The following is a 25,764-nucleotide window of genomic DNA, read 5'->3' on the forward strand; positions in this document are numbered from 1 at the left end:
TCAGATGGGGACACAGTCAGCCCCACTGCCCAGATGCCTGGCCTTACTCTATGTTTGTACGTTGGCTGAAGCCACATGCCAAGAATTTGAAATGTGATGTGAATTTCTGGTATCTGTAGGTGACATCATTGTTCACCTAGGATCAGAGTGACTGTCCCAGGCCACGCTCACTGAAGGGCTGGATGAGACAAAGTCACTGCACTCAGCACCCCCTACCTGTACCCCTGCCATGACAGTGTGAAAATACAATGGGAAAGGAAGCTCGTTAGCCTGGCAGACCCCAGTATAAAATGCCCAGTGGAATGTTAGAGGGTCAGATGTGAACGAAAGCGTAAACCTTGACCAGAGCACATGCAACGTATGTCCCCTGGAAACCCGGCAGGGTTGGGCGCTGGAGACTGGTCCACGTGCCTCAGCTCAGCTCAGCATCCACAACGTTCCCATCACAGCCCTGAAGGAATCGTTGGGTACACAAATGAAGATATGAACTGCCAGAAAGTACTTGCAATCTCCACGACAGGTGGAAGATTAATGTAAAAAATTTAAAGTCCTTACCACTAAAACAGGATAAGATACAAGAGAATTGAATGCAAGATTAAACATTTTAAATTTCCAATAAGCATTAATGAGATGAACAGCTAGTTGATCTCATTAATAACTGAAGTTTCTCAGGTTTAAGCATACATCTCCCACCTGTAAGAGCAAACAAGATTTAAAATGCTGATAATATCCAGTACTGCAGAGCGAAGGGCTTCATTCTTAGAAACCCTTGGCAGGTGTGGCCAGGCACGGTGGCTCACGCCTGTAATCCCAGCACTTTGGGAGGCCGAGACGGGTGGATCACGAGGTCAGGAGATCAAGACCATTCTGGCTAACACGGTGAAACCCCGTCTCTACTAAAAATACAAAAAATTAGCCGGGCGTGGTGGCGGGCGCCTGTAGTACCAGCTACTTGGGAGGCTGAGGCAGGAGAATGGCGTGAACCAGGGAGGCGGAGCTTGCAGTGAGCCGAGATCGCGCCACTGCACTCCAGCCTGGGCGACAGAATGAGACTCTGTCTCAAAAAAAAGAAAAAAAAAGAAACCCTTGGCAGGTGTAATTTTATTTAAATTGTGATCAACCATAAAATAAAATGTACCATTTTACCCATTTTAAAGTGTGCAATTCAGTGACAGTAGAGTCACAATGCTGTGCAACCATCCCCACTACCTAGTTCCAGAGCACTGTCATGGCTCCAGAAGGAAACCCCGTACTATTAAGCAGCCACGCCCAGCCCCTGGCAACCACTACTCTTCTGCTTGTCTCTATGGATTTGCCTGTTCTGCACATTTCATATAGATGCAATCATGGAATATGTGGTCTTTGTGTCTAGCTTTGTTCACTTAGCATATTTTCAAGGTACACCCATGTTGGGGTATGTTTCAGAACGCCATTCCTGTTTTTGGCTGAATCATATTCCATCATAAGGACACGCCACATTTCATTTATCCATTCATCTGCTAATGCACTTTTGGGTTCTTTTCAACTTTTGGCTAGTGTGAATAGTGCTTCTATAAACATTCTTTTTTTTTTTTTTTTTTGAGACAGAGTCTCCGTCTGTCACCCAGGCTGGAGTGCAGTGGCATCATCTCAGCTCACTGCAACCTCCACCTCCAGGGTTCAAGTGATTCTCCTGCCTCAGCCTCCCGAGTAGCTGGGATTACAGGCGTGCACCACCACACCCGGCTAATTTTTTATATTTTTGGTAGAGACGGGGTTTCACCGTGTTGGCCAGGCTGGTCTTGAACTCCTGACCTCAAGTGATCCTCCCGCCTTGGCCTCCCAAAGTGCTGGGATTACAGACATGAGCCACCACGCCCGGCCCTATAAACATCCTTGTACACATTTCTGTTCGAACACCTCTCTTTAATTCTGTTGGGTATATACCTAGGAGTGGGAACTGATGAGTTGTATGGAATTCCATGTTTACATTTTCAGGACCTGCCAGACTGTTTCTCACAGCATCTGTACCATTTTATACTCTCACCAGCGATGTACAAACATTCCAATTTCTCTTCATCCTTGTCAACATCTGCTACCTTCTATTTGTTGGTGTATGTGTGTGTTAAATTATAGCCATCTTAGTGGGTATGAAGTATCAATAGCATGTCATTGTGGTGTGGATTTATGTTTCCCTGATGACCAATAACACTGAGCTTATTTTCCTGCGTGTATCATCCATTTGCATATCTTCCTTGGAGAAATGTCCATTAAAGGACTTTGCCTATTTTTATATTGGGTTGACTTTTTGTTGTTGAGTTGTAAGAGTTCTTTATGTATTCTGGGTGTTAGATCCTTATCAGAATTATGATTTACAAGCATGTTCTCCCCTTGGGTGGGTTGTTTTACTCTCTTGATAGTGTCCTTTGATGCACAAAACTTTTTAATTTTGATGACATCCAATTTATCTATTTGTCCTTGTGTTGCTTGTGCTTCTGGTGTCATATCTAAAAAACCATTGCCCAACATAAGGTCATACATATTCAGTCTTATGTTTCCTTCTAAGAATTTTATGGCTTTATCTCATATATGTAGGCCTTTGATCCATTTTTAGTTAATTTATTGGTGTGAGATATAGTGCAACTTTATGATTTTGTGTGTAGATATCCGGGTGTCCCAGCACCATTAAAACAAATAGAGACACGGTATTGCTCAGCCTGTTGCCCAGGCTGGAGTGCAGTGGCACAATCGTAACTCATTGCAGCCTCAAACTCCTGGACTCAAGTGATCCTCCCACCTCAGTTTCCCAGGTAGCTGGGACTACAGGTGCACACCACCATACTTGGCTAATTAAAAAACATATTTTTTTAGGGACCAGGGTCTTACTCTGTTACCCAGGCTGGTCTCGAACTCTTGGCCTTAAACAATCCTCTCATGTCAACCTCCTGAGTAGTTGGGATTACAGGCATAAGCCATCATTTTATAACATTTATGTACCTAACATCAGTTATAAACATTTATGTACCTAACAATTATAAACATTTATGTACCTAACATCAGACCCCAAAAATATATCAAACATAAATGGACAGAATTGAAGAAAGAAATAGGAAATTCCAGCTCAACAATAATATTTGAAGACTTCAATAAGTCACTTCCATTGATTAAAAAAATTTTTTTAAATAGATCAAAGATCAATAACGAAATAGAGAACTTGAAGAACGCTATAAACAAGCTAGATCGAATATGGCCGTATATAAAAATTCAACCCAACAACAGCAGAATACAAATTCTTCTCAATTCTCCAGATTAGACCATATGTTAGTCCAAAAAACAAGTCTCAATAAATTTAAAATTATCGAAATCATATAATGTATCTTCTCTGACCACAGTGGAAATTAGAAATCAATAACAGAAGGAAAACTGGAAAATTCACAAATAGTGGCAATTAAACAATACACACTTATAACAACCAGTTGATCAAAGAATAAATCAAAAGAGAAAATACTATGGGATAAATGACAGTGACAATATAACAAACAGCAAAACAGTTTATGGAGGGAAATTTATAGCTATAAATGCTTATGCACACACACTTGATCTTAGCCAAAAGGCCGAGAAGCGATATATAAATGCTTATGTTAAAAAACAAGAAAGATCTCAATTCAGTAATCTAACTTCACACCTTAAGGAACTAGGAAAAGGAAGAGCAAACTAAACCCAAACCTAGAAGAAGGAAGAAAATAAAGATTATATGTAGGATAAAGGGAGCAAATAAAGAAATTGAGAATAGAAAAACAATGGAACCAATGAAGCCTAAAATTAGTTTTTTGAAAGCAACAATAAAATTTACAAACCTTTAACTAGACTAAGAAAAAAGAGAAGGCTCTAATTATTAAAATCAGAAATGAAAATGGGAACATCACTGCTGACCTATATAAATAAAAAAGACTATAAGAGAATATATGAACAATTGTACACTAACACATAAAATCAATAAAATTTATTCCATTTAAGCATGTTTAGTGATATTAAATACATTCATAATGTAGATAACCTAGATGTAATAGATAAATTCCTATGAACATACAAACTACCAAAACCGATACTTTATTAGTGTTCTTTATTTCTTTTCTCTTTTTCTTTTTGAGATGGAGCCTCGCGCTGTCACCCAGGCTGGAGTGCAGTGGCACGATCTTGGCTCACTGCAACCTCTGCCTCCCAGGTTCAAGTGATTCTCCTTGCCTCAGCCTCTCAAGTAGCTGGGATTACAGGTGCCCACCACTACACTTGGCTAATTTTTTTTTTGTATTTTTAGTGGAGATGGAGTTTCATTATGTTGGCCAGGCTGGTCTCGAACCCTTGACCTTGTGATCTGCCCACCTCAGCCTCCCAAAGTGCTGGGATTACAGGTGTGAGCCACTGTGCCCAGCCAGTTCTTTATTTCTTAATATGGCTTCAAGTTATTGTCTAGTGCCCTTTGATTTCATCCTGAGCTGTCATTTCTTGTAGGGCAGGCCTACTGGCAATAAACTCTCTCAGTATTTATTTATCCAGAAGTGTCCTAATTTCTCCTTTAGTTTCGAAGCATCATTTCATTGGACACAGCCTTCTTGGTGGACAGTTTTTTTCTCTTTCAGCACTTTAAGTACATCATCCCATTGCCTTCCGTTCGTCACGGTTTTTGATGAGAAATTGGCTGTTAATCTTCTCTCTTCCTGCTTTCAAGATTCTCGTTTTGTCTTTGGCTTTCAATAATTTAATTTTGTGTTTCTGTGTGGATCTTTTTGAGTTTATTCTACTTGAAGCTCATGGAGCTCCCTGAATGTGTAGATTCAATGTGTTTTATCATATTTGGGAAGTTTTTGGCCATTATTACTTCAAATATTTAAAAAATTATTGTAGTAAAATACACATGAAATTTATCCCATTTTAAGTGTACCGTTCAGTGATATTAAATACATTCATAATGCAGTGCGGTCATTGCCACCATCTGTCTTCATAACTGAAACTCTGTCCCCATTAAATACTAACTCCACATTCCTACTCCCCCAAGCCCCTGGCAACCACCATTTTACTTTCTGTCTCTATCATTTTTCTTCAAATATTTTTGAGTGCTCCATTCTCTCTCTGCTCTTCTTCTGACACTGCAGTTAAGTGTGCTGTTGCTATGTTTGATGTTGTCCTACAGGCCAGTTAAACTCTGTTCATTTTTTAAATTCTTTTGTTTTTGTTTGTCTTGAGATGGAGTCTCACTCTGTCATTCAGGCTGGAGTGCAGTGGCATCATCTTGGCTCACTGCAACCTCCGCTTCCCAAGTTCAAGTGATTTTCCTGCCTCAGGCTCCCAAATAGCTGAGATTACAGGCATGAGCCACGACGTCCAGCTATTTATTTATTTATTTTATTTTTAGTAGAGACAGAGTTTCACCATGTTGCCCAGGCCATTCTCAAACTCCCAACCTTAAATGATCTGCCTGCCTCAGTCTCCCAAAGTGCTGGGATTACAGGTGTGAGCCATCACGCTCCGCCTCTTTTTGTTTTTATGCCCTTCAGACTGGAGTATTTCACTTGACCTATCTACCTGTTCTCTAATTTTTCCTTCTGTCTGTTCAAATCGGCTGTGGGACTTCTCTAGTGAAATTTTCATATCAGTTATTATACTTTTCAACTCCAGAAGTTGTATTTGATTCCTCTTTATAATCTCTCTCTATTGATATTCTTTCTTGGTTGAGATGTTGTTTTCTTAGTTTCTCTTTGTTCTTTTGCCATGGTTTCCTTTAGCTCTTTGAGTATATTTAAGAGAGTTAATGGAAAGACTTTGTCTAGTAAATTCAATCCTGGGCTTCTTCAAGGACATTTTTTACTAATTGGCTTTTTTTTTTTTTTTTTTTTTTTTTTTTTTTACTGTGAATGAACCATACATTCTTGCTTCTTTGCATGCCTCATAATTTTTGTTGAAAACTGGACATTTGGAATATTATAATTTGATAATTCTGGTTGGCAGGTTCTCTGTCTTCCCTGTGGTTTGCTGTTGCTGGTTGTGTGGCTAGCAGTTTTTTGTTTTGTTTTTAAGTGACTTTCCTAAACTATTTTAGTAATGACTATACTCTTTGTCATGAAGGGGGTCACTACTCCATTTGCTTAGTGCTCAGATAGTAATTAGAGAGAGTTTCTTAAACACCTGGAATCAAAAGATGTTTTTTTTTCCCAGTCTTTGTAGCTGGGCTGTGTGTGTTGGTCCACACCCTCAGTGCTCACGTGGGCGGTTTGCGACTCTGCCTTCCCCTTCACTTCCCCTTCACTTCCTGCCTTCCCCTTCACTTCCTGCCTTCCCCTTCACTTCCTGCCTTCCTCTTCACTTCCTGCCTTCCCCTTCACTTCCTGCTTGCTCAGAGCCTGCAGTTCAGCCAGAGGTGAGCACTGAGAGCCTCTCAGGTCTTTTCTGTGCCCCATCATGGGCATGCATGGGGGCCTTATAGACTTCCAAGAATATGTGGAATCTTCCGATGCCCTTATTTCTCAAAGTGTCTAATTTCTCAGCTCTTCCTCCCAGGTTTTTTGGGGTGTCCATTGTTTTCCCAACTGATATCCTTTGTCCAGGTGGCAGTGACTTGTTCATTTACCTTTAGATGTTCTGACCAAGCCTCTGTGTAGCTGCTTCTCTGGCTGGAGGGAATCTGAGTTGGTGAAATAAGGCAAGCCCTATGTGTTAGTCCTTCAGGAAGCCATCACTACCGTGCTCCTGTCCTGCCTTGTTCTATTAGATCTTTGGAGAAGAAATTATTTGCCTTCACATTTCACTTCCCCAGTGCTTGTTCCCCCTCTGCCCACCACAGGATGCCCCTGCCCAAAGAGTGTGACTGGAAAGCCCCTCATCAAGGTCTCCAAGAACTCCCATTCCTAAATCCTGAGTTGGTTTCTATCACTGGGAGTGTGTGTACCACGGCCCCTGAAGCCCTAGGTCACTCTCCATACCACTCAGGAAGCCTGTGCAAGATGCTCCTGACCCCCGCGACAGCCCTGTGGCCCCCACTTTCCCTGCACCCATCCCTGTGTGGCCTGTCTCTTCCAGCACAGCTGCCTGGCCTGCCCTCCATCCCCACCTTCCCCGTCTGGAAGCAAGCCATGCCTCCTGCGGTGGGACCAGTGAGAATTCCCCTTATGAGCCAGGCACTGGGGACAACAGGATGCCTAAACAGGAACCATTTGGTGGGTGTCTGAGGCCTCTGGACAGCGTTGTTCAGCAGGTGAAAGAGTCCATGTGAGCAGAATTTCCCCGAGGGTTGTGTCTCTGTCCAGATGTCCATCCCTGCAGTTTATGGACAGGGAGTGCCTGCCCCAGCCAGGCCCCACTGGGGTCTTCGAGGCACAGGTGGCCTCACTGCCACCCTCACTCCTGCCTCAAGGGCCAAAGCCAGACCCCCTAATATGGGCTGACTTGTGATGCCCCAAACTCACATGTTGAAGTCCTAAGTTAAGGTCCCACGGATGGGCCCTAATCCAATGACTGGTGTCCTCGTGAGAAGAGGAGATGAGGGCAGAGACACACACAGAGGGACAGCCCCGTAAGGACACAGGGAGGAGACTGTGTCTGCAAGCCCAGGAGAGAGTCTTTGGGAACCAGCCCTGCCACACCTGGGCCTCGATTTTCAGCCCCAGGACTGTGAGGGACCCCATGTGTGTGGCTCAAGCCCCCAGTCTGTAGACTTTGTCACAGCAGCCTGAGCTGACACATGCAGCTCATCTCAGGTGGGGGGTCCTTTGTGCCCACAGAGTATGGCCGAGGCCCCCAAACCCAACTGCATTCTCCTAAGGCGAGAAGAGTGGGCGGCATCGCAGCCCCGGGTCACCAGCGCGGGGGGCGTGGGTGAGGACTGCAGGGGACAGTGTGGCTGTGGCCGTCTGCCTGTCTCCCATGGCAGGAGCTAAGAAACTACCCCCAGGAGGCCTCTTTCTTGCTCTCTGGTCTGGACACATTCCCACACTGTCTTGGGACTCCTCTGTCATCGCCGCCCTGAGACCTTCCTGTTCCCACTGGCCCTCTGCCCGCCCAGCCCAGCACAGGGAACTCTGGAGACCACGTGTCTGTTCCCTGCTCTGCATCCCAGCGGCAAGCCCAGGGCTGGAGCAGGGGCGTCCCTGAGCGTCTGAGTGTGCGCAGGAGGCCAGGATGGCCAAGCTGTCACCAAGTGGAACTCCTGAGTGCTAGGACAGCTGGAGCCCAAGTCTCCACACCCACCCCCCACTGCCCATCTCCCACCTCCCAGCACAGCTGGGGCCTGCCACCCCCTAGGACAGCCCCAACCCTTGCCATGGGAAGGAGCTGCTTCTACCCACAGTGAGTGGGGCGTTGGCCCGAGCCACGTGGTGTCCGTGGGACTCAGCCAGTGAGCAAGGCTTTTGGGCCCCACAGGACCCGGGAGGGGAGCCGGACAGCAGAACATGCCACGAGGTGGACAGGAGCTTCCAGGTGTCACACAAGAGCCCCCGGAGGCCCCCCAGCTGCGGATGTAAAGAGATCCACGGGGCCCAGCCCCCCAGAGCCAGGCCAGGCCCCACTCTGCCCCCTCCCGCCCTGGGTATGCAGAGTCAGCACAGAGTCAGCTGGGGCCGCAGAGGCTTTATTGGTGCTCAGAGGCAGAGGGTGACACTCCTGGGTGCGAGACACGGGTCAGGAGGGCCCATCCCCGACCAGCGACCAGCGGAGGGTTGTGGTCTGCAGCCAGGAAACACCGTGAGGAGCAGCCAGGGCTCGCCCACCCCGGGGGAGGTCAAGGAGGAGCCAGTGAGCATCTCAGACCCCACCCCTTGCCCGGGCGCGGCTATGGGTGGGGCTGTTCCTTCTCTGTGTTGAGCTGTGCTGGGGCTGGGTGGGCTGGGAGGTCAGGGGCTTCCAAGGACTGGAAGAGAGGTGGGGCCTGAGCCTAGCTGGCCCTGGGGGACATGGCCGTCAGCAGCTGGACTTCTGGCCTGAGGAGAAGCTGTAGCAGGCCGGGCGGGAGCACACAGGGCGGCAGAGAAGGGACACACAGGAGGCCTGGCGGCAATAGCTGGGCTGGCAGGAGGAGACGGGCACGCAGCAGGCGGGCCTGCACACAGGGCAGCAGAGGAGGGACACAGAGGAGGAGGGTCTGCAGCAGGAGGTGGTGCGGCAAGCCGGCTGGCAGCTAGACTGCTGGCAGCACAGAGAGGAAGCCCCAGAGCAGACAGGCACACAACAGACAGGCTTGCAGCAGACGGGCACACGGCAGGACTGCTGGCAGGGGGAGGAGATGCAGCAAGCTGGCTGGCAGCTAGACTGTTGGCAGCATGAAGAGGAATCCTCAGAGCAGGTGGGCGCACAGCACACAGGCTTGTAGCAGACAGGCACACAGCAGGCCTGCTGGCAGGAGGAAGAGGCACAGCAAACTGGCTGGTAGCTAGACTGTTGGCAGCATGAAGAAGCCCCACAGCAGACGGGCACACGGCACACGGGCTTGCAGCAGATGGACACACAGCAGGCCTGCTGGCAGGGGGAGGAGGTGCAGCAAGCTGGCTGGCAGCTAGACTGCTGGCAGCACGAGGGCGTGCAGGAGCTGGTGCAGCCTGATTGGCAGGGGCTGGGCTCACAGGCCGCCTGGCAGCAGGGGCTGGACACACAGCTTACTGGGGTGCAGACCAGGGTCAGGCAGGGGGCCGGGGCGCAGCAGCTGGGGGCGCAGCAGGAGGGCTCACAGCAGCTCTCTGGGCAGTCGTCCACCTGCCAGGAGTCGGAGCAGGCGCTGGAGCAGATGGACATGGTGGACGCGGCCATGCTGGGGTGGGGAGGAGGTGAGCTGGGGGAGGTGTGAGTGTGTCAGTGAGTGAGTGTGTGAGTGTGTGAGGTTCTTGGGGCTCTCAGACTTTTATACCCCTCCTGGCCTTGTTGTTCCAGGGCCCACAGCTTCCCCTTCCTTGTTGCTGAGAGGCGGCGTCTGTCATGATTAGGGATGTTTGTTTCCTGGTGACATTGCCCAGCTCACAAATCTCCTGTCACACCTGGGCTATAGCCTGTCGCATGTGGAACCTCAGGGGCAGGAGTTGGGGTGGGCCCGATCCCAGCTGGGTTCTGGAGGCAAGGAGGGCTGTGGGCGTCTGGTGGGTGGGATGTGGGTGGGATGTGCCTGTGGCCATCCTTGGTTGCTGGGGCATCGTCCAGCCACTGACCCCAGCAGCCTCAGGACATGGGCTCCATCTGCAGGAAGCCGGCCCTTAGGAATTATTTCCCGTGGTGCAAACTCCTCCTCTAGCATGGTCCTTCCCCTGCTGCAGGACACAGGACTCGCCAATTTCTAATCCCCATGGCCTCTGTACCTCCTGCCCTCTGTTCATTGCCCACCCTGTCCTTTGCTTGGGAGGCAGCAGGACTCTATTCCAGGGCAAGGATCGTGGGCTCAGCCCGCTCCTTGCTGAGGCACAATAACAGCATCCTGGGCTGTGGTTTCGGGTTCTGAACCTGTGAAGTAGCTGTGCTAGGCAGCAGGCAGCCGCCAGCCCTCACCACTGCTGGAGCCATCTCCTCCGTGTGCCCTGCACTGCAAGCATCTTTTTCTCACCAGCCCTGCCCACAGGCCCCATCACACACCCCCAGGTCAGCCACAGGCAACTCTCATGGCAGCATGATCTTTGATGATGAATTGTTGTCACCACAGGGCATAATGAAGTCCCGAGCTTCTTGCCTTATAAAATGGCCCTCATCACTTTCCAGGAACACTGCTACCCACCAGCTAATTATAATATTGATTGTGATTTAACATTTTTATTTAAAAATTCAAGTACACATATGCATATTTCATTATAAAGTAAGACGTATTACATGATGTTGAGTAGAACGTCTTTGTTGCTCCGAATCTGGCAAAGCTGGAAACGACCTCTCATTCTAAAAATAATGCTAACATTCTGGGTCAGACCTGTCCCCACAGGGTTTCTAAAATAAGATGGAAGTTGACCAGCTATGGCCAGCTGCCACACCCCACCAGTGCTGCCCAGGTTGTAATAAGGAGGCTGCAGAGGCAGGGGTGGCCCTTCAGCCTTACGCAAAGTGTGGTGTCCCAGGGAGAGAGTCCTCCAGCTACTGTCCCTAGGGGCGTCTCTAAAGTGGGTCCTCGCTGAAGAGGCAGGAGCAGCCGGCAGCAGCACAGGATCACGGGAGCAGCTGGAGAGAAGGTGCAGCAGTGGCCAGTGAGCCCCACAGTGGTGGCCCTGCACATTCCTTCCCCCGTCCCCATCACTGGAGGAGTTAGAGCCCCAAACAGGGAGAAGGGGAGCAAGGAAGGAGAGGCCATGCCCCTGCCCGCGGCCTTCCCCAAGGTCCACTCAGACTTGCCTGTGGGAATGCTGGGGATAGGACTGGGTTTCAGATAGGAAAGAAAAGTTTTGAACTGGTCCATTCTGGGCTATGGATTTGGTTCTGCTCTTTAAGGCCATAGCTTTATGATGCGCTTCAATCATAGATAGTTCAAGTCCCATTATCAATATTTCTTTTTGTAAAAAAAAAATTTTTTTTTTGTAGAGACCAGAGTCTTGCTATGTTGCCCAGCTGGTCTTGAACTCCTAGGCTCAAGTGATCCTCCTGCCTCGGCCTCCCAAATTGCTGGGACTACAGGCGTGAGCCACTGTGCCTGGCCCATCATCAGTATTTCTGTGCCAAGTCTCCTAACTTTTCTTGCTCATTTTCTTTGCTGTCCTCAGCTCCCATTCTTCAAAGGTAAGCTTCATGTGGGCAGGAAGTGTGGTTGTCTTGTTCACCACTCAGTCTCTGAGGGCCTAAGATAATGCCTGGAATAGGGAAGATCCTTCATAAAAATGGGCTGAAATAATAAATGTTTTTGGAGAAATTATTGAAGAGTAATTTTGAGCTCTGAAAACGATTCCATTGTGCTACCTTTTTCTTATGCTACATAAAACTCTCTGTCAAGTTCTGCTTTTGTGTGTGGGGAATTGGCTGACATCAGACTGGCCATCTAGCTGAAAAAAATTAGGAAACCTTGTTTAACAAACAAAATCTCTATTTGAGGGCACCAGGAGTCACCAAGACAGCTGAGACTTGAGTGAGTGAATCCCTATTAGAGGGAAAGTGCACAGAAGTGAGTCTAATATTTCTTGTGGATTTTCTTGTTGAGGCATTTACTGATTCACAGACCACAGCCATGAGGCTGAGGCTGAGCACAGCTTTTAGTAGTCTCATACAATTGGAAGACAAAAACATAGAGTTCAGGACCTGACAAGGGGGAGGGATTCTGGTAAAACAACAACAACAACAACAGACTTTCAGTTGGAAACAGTGAATGTAAGTGAAGGATTACTCCCTAGGATGAAGGAAAAACCAGAAAGAAGAATGAAGCCCACCTTTAAATCAGCTCATATTGAACTCATATAATTTGTCCATAGCCTAACTGCCTCCCAGAAACAAAAGTGATCTCTTCTGGAGACAGCAGCATCAACACAGGCTCAAATCATCTTGGAAATTTTCATGAAGTCCTGGATTCAGTGAAAATTTACTAGGGATACTCAAGACAAACCACCTGACCAAAGGACCAAGAGGAAAAAGCAAATGAGAAACAGATACACAGGGCCTTTAGATATTAGAATTGTCAAACTGGAATTTTAAGTAATGCTGATTAGCTTGCTCAAGAAAACAGAGGACAAATGGAGAATTTCAGTGTCAAACTAGATTTATGAAATGGAATCAAAGAGAAATTCTGCAAATGAACATAATAGCTGAAATTAAGAACTAAGTAGATTAGCTAGACAACATATTAGACAAAACCAAAGAGAAAATTAGTAAAGAAAGGGAGATGGGGAACTGTCAAGCCTGAGTACAGAGATGGGAAATAAAAGAGGGAAATAAAGAAAGTGGAGTAATAAGCATGCCCTTATGTTGTAAATAATTATGAATATAAATGGTTGAAATCATAGAAGGAGATGAGTAAAATATTTGATGGTATAATAGACAAGAAGTTTAAAGTGATGAAAAACATTAACCCATAGATGCAAAAAGCGTTTAGGAATCTTTAACAAGGTGAATACGAAGGAAACAACACCTGTGCATATTGGGGCTGAAATCCAAAGACAGAGAAAAATTTAAAAACAGCCAGAGGAAAAAAAAAGAAATATTACCTTTAAAGAAGCAACAATAACATTTACAGATGACTTCTCAGTAGAAATTATGGAAGCCAGAGGATGATGGAATGATATATTTACTGTCTGAAAGAAAAGAAGCACCAAGCTAGAATTCTACACCTGGGAAGAAGTTCCTCAAAAATGAGGACAGGAAAATGACGTTCTCTGGACGCTGAGAGGATATGTCACCAGGAGGATCTGCACTAAAGAAAATAAAAAGATAATTAGGCAGAATGAAAATGATCACAGATGGAAGCAAGAAGTCTAAAAGGAAATGAAGTGTAACAAAAGGAGGACACACATGAGGAAATTAAATGAATATTTACTGTATAAGATGTCTTAGAAGTTGTAAAATATTTATAGAAATAAAATACATGTCAAGATCACAAAATTCAGGAAGGGGCTACATGAAGTTAAAGTGGTCTTACTACACTATACTGTCTGGGAAATAATATAAGATCTAATTTACATTAGACTTTAAAAAGTCATAGATTCATGCCGTAATCTCCACTAGAGTAATCAAAGAATATACAACTCAGGAGGAAGTAGATGACGGTAGTGGGTTGAATCTTGTCTCCTCAAAAGTCATATCCACCCAGAACCTCACTGTGTTAGGCTGGTCTCACATTGCTGTAAAGAAATATTTGAGACTGGGTAATTTATAAAGAGGGAAGTTTAGTTGGCTCATTGTTCTGCAGGTTGTACAGGAAACATGGTGCTGGCATCTGCTCAGCTTCTGTGGAGGCCTCAGGGAGCTTTATTCATGGTGGAAGGTGAAGGGGGAGTGGGCATGTCACATGGCAAAAGCAGTGGCAAGAGAAAGAGAGTGGGGGATGTGAGGTGCTACAGACTTAAACAACCAGATCTTGCCAGAACTCCCTCACTATCGCAAGGACAGTGCTACTAAGTCATGAGGGATCCACTCCCATGACTCAAATAGCTCCCCCTAGGTCCCACCTCCAACAGTAGAGATCACATTTCAACATGAGATTTGGCAGGGCCATAGAACCAAACCATATCACTCACAATGTGACTTTACATAGAAATAGGGTCTTTGTAGATGTAATTAGTTAAAATGAGGTCATACCGGGTTATAGTGAACCTTAAATCCAATGACTAATGTCTTTATCAGAGAAAGGAGAAGGAAGTTCAAACACACACACAAAGGGAAGAAGGCATATGACAACCAAGGCAAACATTGTCATGAGGCAGCTATAAGCCAAGGGACACCAAGGTTTGCTGGGAGCACCAGAAACTGGAAGCAGCAAGGACAGATTCTCCCTCAGAGCTAAGAGAAAGCATGGCCCTGTGGATATCTTCATTTCAGGTGCCTGGCCCTAAGAACTACGAGATAATAAATTTCCACTCTTACAAGTCACTTTTTTGGTGTCATTTGATGTGGCAGCCCTAGGAACTAATACAGAGAGGGGAAGATAGGGGAATAAAAAATCTCAAAACACTAGACCCAAAAACAGTAAAGCAAGGAGAAAAAAGGGAGTAGATTCCTTGCATAAGCAAAACCACAGTGAGATGGGAGGTTTAAGCTCAAACGTATCAGCAAAGCCCCACATTCCTGCCCGTCCTGCACAGCAGATGTATCGTTACTTTAGTCAACACAGCTATACGGACAGAGTCCCTTGGGGTTTAAGTTTGCATTGCCCTGATGACTCATGACGTGGAGCATGTTTTCATGTATTTATTTGCCAACTGTATCTGCTCTTTAGGGAAGGGTCTATTTAAGTCATATGTTATGTGGCAAATACTAAGCACAATGGGGTTCCATGCATATAACATTTTGGAAAAGGTAATTGTAAAGGGACCAAAAAAAATGTCAGTGGCTGCCAGGGGCTAGGATGGGGATGTGGAATGACTACAAAGGACCATGAGGGAAATTTATGGGATGATGAGAGGAGTCTATGTATTGATTGTGTTGGTGGAGACACAACTGTCTATATTTGTCAAGACACCGAATCCACACAAAAGGAAAAAAAATACAAATATCCCATATTGATTAAATAACTTGAATCTAAAATCAAAAGCTTTCCTACAGAGCCGACTACAGACCCAAATACTTTCCCTGCTGAATGTTCTCAAACAACTGGGAGAGAAATAATACCAGTCTTAAATTTATCAGCTTGTTTTATGAGGCTGCCATAATTTTCCAGACCAGACCTTAGGAAGTGGGGCCTGAAGTATTGGCCTCTAGTGAGAGCAACTGAGGAATGCTATGTGCTGCCCGGGGGGCCACAAGGATGTTACCTGGGGACATAATGACCCTACTAGGGAGGGGCCAGCCACAGGCCAGGAAAGGAGCCTGATGAGGAAGCCACTGTCATACAGAAGCTGGAGCAGACTGATCAGCAGGGGCTGGGCCCACAGGACATTATGTAGTGATTAAAGTCCATCCATCAATAAGATATACCAATTATAAATATATACACATTTAACATCAGATCACCAATGTATATGAAACAAAAATGGACAGATTTGAAGAAAGAAATAGTTCCAGTTCTACAGTAAGAGTTTGAGACTTCAATAAGCCATTCTCTCTAATTTAAAAAAGTATAAAATAACAGAACTAAATTTTTATTCAATAAGGAAATAGAGGACTTGAAAAATGACATAAATCTACTGGGTCTAACAGATATGTGCAAAAACACACAACCCAACTACAGCAGAAAACTCACTCTCCTCAAGTTCACATGGGACATTCTTCAGATTAGATTATACCTTAGGCCACAAAACTAGCCTCAATAATCTAAATTGATTTGAATCATACAGAGTATCTTCTCTGATTACAATGGAAAGAAACTAGAAATCAAAAACAAAAGAAAAGCGGGAATTCACAAATATGTGTAACCTAATAGCACACTTTCAAACAACCAATTGGTCAAAGGAGAATTCAAAGAGAAGATAGAAAACTCTTGGAAAGGAATGAAAAAGAAATCACAGTAAACCAAAACTTAACAAGATGCAATGAAGGCAGTACATAGAGGGAAATTGATAGCTATGAATGCTTACGTAAAAAAATAGAAACATCTCAAATCATTAATTGAACTTTACACCTTAAGGAACTAGAAAAAGAGCAAACTGAATCCAAATTTAGCAGAAGGTAGAAAATAAAGATCAGAGTGCAGATAAATGGAATAGAAATTTAAAAAATCAATAGAATCAAGGAATAAAAAAGTTGGTTCTTTGAGAAGAGCAACAGATTTGACAAACCTCTATCTAGACTGATTAAAGGAAGACAGATTCAAATAACTGAAATCATAAATGAAAATGGGAACATCACTACTGACCTTAACTTCAATAAAAATAATTATAAAGAAATACTATGAATATTTGTACCCAACAAATTAGATAACCAAGATGTAATGGAAAAACTCCTATAAACACACAAACTACCAACATGGCTACTTTTGCTGTTGATCTTTCTTCATTCATATTGCTTCAGGTTACTATCGACTGCCTTTTTATTTCAGCCTGAATTAGCATTTCTTGTAAGGCACATCTTTCAGCAATGAGCTCTCTCATGTTTTATTTACCTCAAAATGTGTTACTTCTTCACTTTTGAAGGATCACTTTGCCAGAAGAAGATGTCTTTTTGGTTGTTGGGTGCTCCCCACCCCTGTGCCTGAACTCAGCATGTTAAATATGTCATCCCAATGCCTTCTGGCCTCCATGGTTTCTGATGAGAAATCCGCTGTTAGTCTTCTGTCCCACTGCTTTCTACATTCTCTCTTTGTTTTGACTTTTGAGAGTTTGATTATACTGTGTTTTTATATGAATCTCTTTGAGTTAGATTGATGTGTTTCCTCAATTCTGGAAGTTTGGGCCGTTATTTCTTCAACTATTTTTTCTGCTCCCAATGTCTGCCCTCCAACTGGAAATCCTGCTGGGCGTGTTGGTATGCTTGATGGTGTCCCACAGGTCTTTCCAGATTTGCTTATTTTTCTTCATTCTCTCATCTGCTACTCATTTTCTCATCTACTCCTCAGACTAGAATACTTTAATGGATCTATCTTCATGTTCACTAATTCTTATAGCTGCTAAAATCTGCTGTTGAAACCATATCATGAGTTATTTATTTCAGTGATTGTACTTTCCAATTCCAGAATTTCTATTTAATTTCTTTTTAAAATTCCTCCTGTTTATTGATATTCTCTGTTGGGTGAGGCATCATTTTCCTGGTTTATCTTAATTCATTGTCTGTGATTTTATTTAGTTTTTTGAACGTGTTTAAGACAGTTGATTGAAAGGCTTTGTCTAGTAAGTCCAATTCTCGGCTTCCTCAGGAAGATTTTCCATTAATTGCTTTTCCTCCTTATGAGTAGCTTATATTTCTTGCTGCTTTGCATGGCACATGCCTCTGGTGAAAACTGGACAGTGACAATTACAATGGGATATTTCTGGGTATCAGGCTTTCCTCCCTCTGTGCAGTTTGCTGTTGCTGATTGTTGTGTATTGTGGTTGTTTTTGTTTGTTTCTGTCAGTTTTTAAAAATAGTTTCTTCACCATGCGTGCTCACTGTTCTATTAGCTTCGTGCTGAGACAGTAATTTGACAGAGAGTTCCTTAAACCCCTGGAAACAAAAAATATTTTTCTTCAGCGTTTGTAGCTGGGCTCTGTGTGTTGGTCCACGTCCTCAGCACTTGGCTGGGGAGTTTGCGACTCTGCCTTCCCCTTCACTTCCTGCTTGCATCTTCACTTCCTGCTTGCTCAGAGCCTGAAGTTCAGCTAGAGGTGTGCATTGAGAGCTTCTCAGCTCTTTTCTGAGCCAGTGCCCCATCATAGACATGCATGGGGGCTTTCTGGACTCTTAAAAATATGTGGAATCTTCTAACTCCTTTATTCCTCAAAGCATGTCATCTCCTAGCTTTTCCTCCCAGGCTTTTTGGGGGTGTCCAATGTTTTCCCAACTGATAATTTTTGACTTAGGTGTCAGTGACTTGTTCCTTTACCTTTAAACGTTGTAACACACACCCTCCATATAGCTGCTCCTCTACCCTGAGAAAGTCTGAGTTGGTGAAATAAGGCAAGCCCTGTGTGTTAGCCCTTCAGGGAACCACCAGAAGGGTTGAAACAGAAAACTGCACTGCCTTACAAACAAGGTCCACTCTGCTTCCCTGGCAGCAGCACCCCACACCAGGAACTCCAGCTGCTGTCTTCCTGACTGTCACCCAGCTGGGGATGGGGGATGGGGCAAGGGGAAGTTAAAATCCACAAGGTTCTCCTACTGGGCTCTGTTGCTTTTACTTGATTATGTGTTCCCTTGCTTGCTGTAAACCTTCGACTATTTTCCAGAGTTCAGATAAAGTTGATTTTACCAGGTAGTGTTTGTTTGTTTTTGTTTGTGTATTAGTCCTTTTTCACACTGCTATAAAGATACTATCCAAGACTGAGTAATTAATAAAGGAAAGAGCTTTGATTGACTCACAGTTTCACATGGCTGGGGAGGCCTCAGGAAACTTACAGTCATGGCAGAAGGCAATGGGGAAGCAAGGACCTTCTTCACATGGTGGCAGGAGAGAGAAGCAAGTGAGAGCAGAGAAAACTGCTTTATAAAACTGTCAGATCTGGTGAGAACTCACTATCACGAGAACAGCATGGGGGAAGCCAACTCCATGATCCAATCACTTCCCACCAGGTCTCTCCCTCAACACCTGGGGATGACAGTTCAAGATGAGATTTGGGTGGGGACACAAAGTCCAACCATATCTGTTTGTTTTGCCGGTTTCTGATGTTCTGTGGAAGGACAGCCCCTTACAGTTCCCTGCTGTACCATTTCCTCTGTCATCGGTCTTAGCAGGCACAGTTTGGACACTCTTTTTGAGGGTATTTCTTTTTTTTTTTTCTTTTTTTTTTTTTTTTGAGATGGGGTCTGGCTCTGTCGCCCAGGCAGGAGTGCAGTGGCGCAATCTCGGCTCACTGCAAGCTCCGCCTCCCGGGTTCACGCCATTCTCCTGCCTCAGCCTCTCCGAGTAGCTGGGACTACAGGCGCCCGCCACCACGCCCGGCTAATTTTTTTTGTATTTTTAGTAGAGACGGGGTTTCACCGTGGTCTCGATCTCCTGACCTCGTGATCCGCCCGCCTCGGCCTCCCAAAGTGCTGGGATTACAAGCGTGAGCCACCGCGCCCGGCCTGAGGGTATTTCTAAATATCTTTATGAATTTGAAATCTGCTAACACTCCAGGTGAGAAGTGCCACTTTTAGGAATTTAGGCAAACACATACCTGAGTGTGGAAAGGTATATAGTGGAAACACCCACAGAAGTGTCATTTGTAATAATGAACAACTGGAGAGACATTCAGTGCCATCCACCTGTCGTTGCAGACATCAAGTGCAGCGTGTTCACACTTTGGAACACTGCACACCTTGCTGAAGAAAACCATAAGATATTTTTCTTCATTAAATTGGCAAAGAAAGAATAATGTGTGCCCCCAGCATTGTGATTGTATAGCTGTTAACAAGTAAAGACTCGGGGCCTCTCGCAGGCAACCTGGTGACGGCCACACTTTGCCAGCATCCCTTGCCTGCAGTTGTATTTCTAGGAGTCCGTTGCTCAATCCTGTTTGAAACCACATCTGGCTACATCTGGACCTGTGTGTCCATGTGTTTCTCTCACCCTCTGGTCTGCATGTGTCCCCATGCTGTCCTGGACTTCCTGTGCCGTTGGGGCCTTCCTGTTCCCACCAGCCCTCCGCCCACCCAGCCCAGCACAGGGAATTCCAGAGGCCGTGTGTCTGTTCTCTGTTCTGCATCCCAGCGGCAAGCCTGGGGCTGGAGCAGAGGGCGTCCCTGAGCGTCTGTGAGCATGCACAGGAGGCCAGGATGCCCAAGCTGTCCCTGAGTGGAACTCCCTGAGCTCTGGGACAGCTGGAGCCCAAGCCTCCCGCCATGTCCCACCTCCCAGCACAGTTGGGGCCTCTGCCACCTGCCAGGAGTCAGTGCAAGTGCTAGAGGAGACGAACGTGGTGGACACGGCCATGCTGGGGGTGTGGAGGAGGTGAACTGGGGGAGGCATGAGTGAGTGAGTGGGTGAGTGAGTGAGGTGCTTCGGGCTCTTGGGTTTTAGAGATCCCCTGTGTGTGTTTTCTGGCAGGGTTCCCCACTGCACCCTCCTTTCCTGGCTGCTTTTCCTGGTAGGTGTCTAGGCTGTGGCACGTGTTCCTCCTAGGAACTTTTAGCACAGCCTTGGGGCTGTGTTGAATTGGCTGGGTTGTTCGGCACCAGAAGCAAAAGTCAGACAAAAAATACACCCAAGTGGGCAGGCGGTATCGGAGCAGAGGCTGAGGCTTGGGCGGGCACCTGCTGCCTTAGGGCTGCTTGGTGTGGTCCCACCACAGGCTCTGTCGGTGTGCCACCTGCGCTGAGCCAGGTGTCTGATGCACAGCCACATTGCCATGGTGTCTCATTCTCACTGCTGAGCAGAGCTCTCGAATTGGGTGCTGACCAGGGCAGGGTCTCGGGTTCCAGGTAAACAAATCCAGGTTTGCCCTGCTGATCTGAGAACAGGGGCTGGAGGAGTTGTGGGAGGTGGAGGAGGAGGCTGTGAAGCTCTGGAAGGCACCTGGCAGGGAGGAGGCGGAGGCAGGGCCAGGCAGCATGGTGAGGGACTGGGGACCCAGGGTCGGGGGCTGACAGGCTGTGAAAGGTAAGAGCCCTGTGGCTGCACACCTGTGACATTTGGGCCAGTGCCCCAGCCTTGTGTCTGTGGTTGTGTGGAAGGTGGTGTGGGGTGGAGAAGGGAGGTGCTTACCCCCAAGGCAACATCTTGGCAGAGAAAAAGAAGAATTGTAAGATCTCTCCCCCCTTTAGAGACAAAAGGGCACCGTGAGAGCATCCACCTCCCCTGGGGTTTGTTCCCTGCTGTCATGTCGTTAGAGCAGAGGTGACCCTGGCAGGGATCTGGGGCAGCTGCCTTTGCCTGCGTCGAACAGATGTGGCCTCGGGCTGGAAAGCCTCAGCATGTGTGCATTGACACATAGGAAGCCCCGCCGGGAAGCGCCCACTGACACGCTGCACTCTGCCCAGGAGCTGCCGACCTCTGTCTGTGGAGATGGGGTGGTCTCTGTGTGGCCTCCGCTGGGGGATGTGGCACTGCCGGGACGCCCTGTTGCTCAAGCACCTCCTGGCAGTGGCTTTGGCATCCCTGGCAGCCCCGCCTGAAGCAGTTGTCTCATGGGCGTGGTTTCCTTGATGAAGACCTCACAGCAGCGTCCAGAATGCTCAGGGTCAGGTCCTGGGAGGACGCTCCTGGGTTAAATGAGACGAGAACGTCAGGATCACCAGGGCAGTGCACAGACTTATCTGATTCCAGTTTGGGGGGCTTTTTGGGAAATTTGGATACGACTGTTGCATGATGTTCTGCTTCTTTTGATAACTATATATATATAGAAGTTGGCCGTCCTCAGCTGCACTCACTGTGGGCAGGGGGGAGAAGGCCCTCACTCCCAGGAGGCACCTGCAGAGGGACCCGGGGGAGGTGCCGCCATGTGGCTACAGCACTGAATTTCAAATGGTTCCAAAAAACCAGAATAAATTAAAAAAAAAACCTTTGATCATGGAATTAATGACATCAGGTTAATCTGGGTGGTGAGATCCCCGCTGTTACTAATTCCACGGTAAAAATTTCTCTAATCCCCCAGCTATTTCTCTGGAAAATCCGCTGAGAGGTGGGATCTCATCCACTTATTTACAGAAACTGCTAAAGCGTGTCCCCAGGCCAGAGAGCGCTGCCTCGCTTGGCACCTGTGCGGCCTGGGCTTTCTTCCGCAGCCTGCGCACTCGCGGTCCTGTGTGTGTGCGGCTCAGGTGAGCGCACGGCCCTGGTTCAGGGCCTCCCGGTGGTGCGGCGCTGGCTCCCTTCGCCTCCATTCCCTCGTGGATGGATATTTAGGCTGTTTCTAATTTTTCATGGTAACAAACAGTGCCGCTTACGTACATGCGCCGGAGATTTTTCAGCACTGCTGATGGCGGGGTCCGGGGGGCTTCTCCCACGGTAAGATAGGGCCCCGCCTCTTTCCAAAGCAGTGGTGCCAATCCCCCATTTCCACAGCCAGCTGGAGCTCCTGCCCGCCACGTCCCGTGAGCGATGGGTGTGTCCAGCTTTTTCTTCCAGGACAGGCGGGGTGAGGTGCCTGGGGTTCCTTTTGGCAGGTGCCTGCCTTCCAGGGGTGCCAATGTCTCATGTTCCAAGGCCATTTGGGCCGCTGGGTGGGAATAGCCTGTCCATGCCTATTCCCTCCTGGGAGTTTATGCCTTTGTCTCATTGAAATCTTCTCAGTCGAGTGTCCTCTCACACCGTGGCTTCCTTTTTCACTGGTTTTCTGCTGTCGTCTCGTGGCATAGAGAGGTTACTGTCTGCTTATGGAGTCAAGCACATCAGGGTTTTCTTGATCTCTTGCTCTCCGTGTCTCATTGGAGAAGTCTGTCACACATTCTTCTGTCTGCTGGTGATGGTCCCCCCAGCCCAACACCCCCGGGCAGGCCCCGTCAGAGGGGAGAGGGGCCGGCAGGAATGTTCCGGAGCCTGGCCACACAGCCCTGCCAGAAACCGAGCCTGGAACTGGGAGGAGAGGAGGGCAGACCAAGGACTCTGTTCCACCCTCGCCTGGGCCCTGGGATTGGTCACTCACGAATGGCAGAGGTTTCTTGGACTCCCTGTCTGCAAGGTGGCCCACCCTGACAGCCCCTTGGGGACAGTGCCTGTTGTAGAGCTGGGCTCCCTCCAGCCACTGTGACTACTGGTCCTGTCTCTGGGCGCTGTCCCCATGGTGGTGATGCAAAGTGCATGGCACAGGCCAACTTAGGGCTGCCTGACATCAGTGGGGACAGCCATCCCCAGCTCAGACCGTGTGCTGGGCTTGAATGGGTGTAGAGCGGGCAGTGACACTGGCGGCACGGATCGTAAATCGTCAAAGCAGTGAGCAGGGGGCTTGATGCTGTGGACAGAGCAAGATAGGGGAGCTGAGGTCCCCAGAGACAGACACCAGACACCCCGACAGACACCAGAGCAGGAGCTCATGGGGTCATCAGGTGAGGGACCTACGGCGGGATGGGCAAGCCCAGCAGAGCAGGGGCCGTCCCTATGCCGCTGGGCAGGGTGGGAGGAGGAGAGGCCTGAGCTGGAACCGTGTGGACCCCTGACCCGGGTCGGGGCAGCAGAGCCACAGGGCCTTGAAGAACCTGGCCAGGCCTGGCCTGGGATAGATTAGGGACAAGCCTAGAAAATCACAAGTTGCACACCTAAACCACATGAAGGACGTGCATTTCAGGGGCAGCGGGCGGTGGGCCTTGGGGAATGTCCCAGTCAGCAGCAAGCATTCTGCCCCTATCCCATCCCTCCACCCACCCCACGATGCTTTTGTCCTCATCGAGTCCCTTGTCTCCTGTGCAGGTGCAGCAGCCCCTCACTCTCCCCTTGCATTGCTGCTAAACGAGCAGAACCCTCGGGCGGGCGGCACACAGGGAGGGTGACCAGGCCTGGAGGCTGCAGTGCCCGGACCCCAGACCAGCTTCCCAGCAGGTGACTCTGCAGGGCGGGCTCTCCCGGGTGAGAGAGTGGGTGGGACGGTCCTGGAGCCTGGAGAGCGCCACACCCCAGGGCACGGCAGCCAATGACCAGGCTCAGGAAGACCCGGGCACAGGGGCTGAGCCGGGACTGAGCCTTCCTGGGAGTGACCATGAGTCCCACCTGGTGAACCCCTGGAGGAATTAGGCCACTGTCCCCTGTGACTTCTAGGTTAAGTCACTCATTCCTAAAAATAATCATGGCTGGAGGAGACCAATGTCAGCTCAAAACCATGTGTCCCCAGGAGCACAACAGAAAAGAGAATCAGGTGACCAAGGAGAGTTTATTGGGGAGCAGGAGGAGGTGCTGACAGGTTAAAGTTGAGGCCAAGTGACCCAGAGCAGAGAAGCTGGGAGGGAGGACAGGGGACCCAGCAGGCAGGTGGGCATCTGCTGGGAGGCAGGAGCTGGGGAGCAGCGAGGCTGGAGGCTCCTGGGAGTAAGGAGGGGGAGGTCACCTCAGCACAGGGGAGACATGGGGACCCCGTCCCAGGTAGGGGCAGCCACTTAACCCAGGTCAGGACCTGAGCCAGCTGGCCCTGGGGGATGTGCCCATCAGCAGCTGGACCCTGGCCTGAGAAGAGGCCTCAGCAGGCCAGGCGGGAGCACGCAGGGCGCCAGAGGAGGGACAGGCAGGAGGCCGGGCGGCAGCAGCTGGGCTGGCAGGAGGAGGCGGGGACACAACAGAAGGGGATGGGCACACAACAGGCAGGCCTACACACAGGGCGGCAGAGGAGGGACACGGAGGAGGAGGGTCTGCAGCAGGAGGTGGTGCAGCAAGCCGGCTGGCAGCTAGACTTCTGGCAGCACAGAGAGGAAGCCCCAGAGCAGACAGGCACACAGCAGATGGGCTTGCAGCAGATGGGCACACAGCAGGCCTGTTGGCGTGGGGAGAAGGTGCAGCAAGCTGACTGGCAGCTAGACTGCTGGCAGCATGGGGAGGAAGCTCCAGGGCACACGGACACGCAGCACACCGGCTTGCAGCAGATGGACTTGCAGCACACAGGCACACAGCAGGCCTGTTGGCATGGGGAGGAGGTGCAGCAAGCCGGCTGGCAGCTAGACTGCTGGCAGCATGAAGGTGTGCAGGAGTTGGTGCAGCCTGATTGGCAGGGACTGGGCTCACAGCTCACTGGGGCACAGACCAGGGCCAGGCAGGGGGCTGGGGCACAGCAGCTAGGGGTACAGCAGCTGGAGGCACAGGAGTGGGGCTCGCAGCAGCTTTCCTGGCAATTGTCCACCTGCCAGGAGGAGCCAGTGCAGGTGCTGGGGGAGGAGACTCGGCTGACACAGCCCACATCACTGGAGCAGACAGACATGGTGGATGCAGCAATCACATACGTCCTGGTGCAGCAGGTGTCAGCCATGGTGGGTGCTGGGCCGGGTGGTGTGAGTGCTGGCGTGAGATGTGTGGGTTTGCGTGCCCTGGCTACCCTGAGGTTTTATACCCTCCCTGGGTATTTTCCCCACAGGAGTCTCACAAGCCTTCCCTTTCCTTGTTGTGGCTGAGACTTTGCCTCCAGGCAACCCTAATTAGTTTACTTGCTGTGGGTTGTTACTGTGGTCCCAGGACTGCTGCATGTGGTTGGGTGATGCTGGCCGCTTACAGGTGTCTGTGCCCTGCAACCACACACAGTGATGCTGCATGTCTGCTGGTGGAGCTGGGAGTTGAACAGATTGTGAGTTGGCAAGTCCGGAAAACCTGGCCCCACTTTCCTCCTGTCTTTGCCTGTGTGTCTTTGCTATTGGGTATTTGGTACCAGGGGTGGGGTGATTTTACCAGCAGATGTTCTCCACCTGTCCCAGAGTCCTGCTCCATTGAACAATGGGTGTCTCGACTAGGAATGCCCCCTGGCTCCCCACCCTGCCACCCCTACCTGTTCCATCTGCAAACTCCGGTGGGATGCCCCTGTTTTAGTCCATTTTCACACTGCTGATAAAGACATACCCAAGACTGAGAAGAAAAAGGGTTTTAATTGGACTTACAGTTCCACATGGCTAGGAAGGCCGCAGAGTCTTGGTGGGAGGTGAGAGGCACTTCTTACATGGTGGCAGCAAGAGAAAATGAGG

The 25,764-nt window shown here is 48.5% G+C and overlaps 2 protein-coding genes across 5 annotated transcripts in view; one reads left to right on the forward strand and one right to left on the reverse strand.

Annotated features, from left to right (window-relative positions):
• Positions 1-25,764, forward strand: part of TSPEAR (thrombospondin type laminin G domain and EAR repeats) — a 194,705-nt gene that overhangs the window by 54,289 nt on the left and 114,652 nt on the right. The window lies entirely within an intron of this gene.
• On the reverse strand, positions 8,932-25,013 carry LOC129483081 (keratin-associated protein 10-9-like). 4 transcript variants are annotated; one of them, XM_055279895.2, is made up of 2 exons: positions 24,483-25,013; positions 8,932-9,627 (listed from the first exon to the last, which is right to left on the reverse strand). In XM_055279895.2, exons 1-2 carry the CDS (start codon positions 25,011-25,013, stop codon positions 8,932-8,934), a joined length of 1,227 nt encoding a protein of 408 aa, XP_055135870.2. The 4 variants fall into 4 exon arrangements, with proteins under 4 accessions (XP_055135870.2, XP_055135872.2, XP_055135873.2 ...); XM_055279897.2 differs by lacking the exon at positions 24,483-25,013 and having other exon boundaries at positions 8,932-9,360; positions 9,454-9,774; XM_055279898.2 differs by lacking the exon at positions 24,483-25,013 and having other exon boundaries at positions 8,932-9,234; positions 9,439-9,774.

The sequence above is a fragment of the Symphalangus syndactylus genome, chromosome 5 (genome assembly GCF_028878055.3).
Source record: "Symphalangus syndactylus isolate Jambi chromosome 5, NHGRI_mSymSyn1-v2.1_pri, whole genome shotgun sequence".
Taxonomy (NCBI): domain Eukaryota; kingdom Metazoa; phylum Chordata; class Mammalia; order Primates; family Hylobatidae; genus Symphalangus; species Symphalangus syndactylus.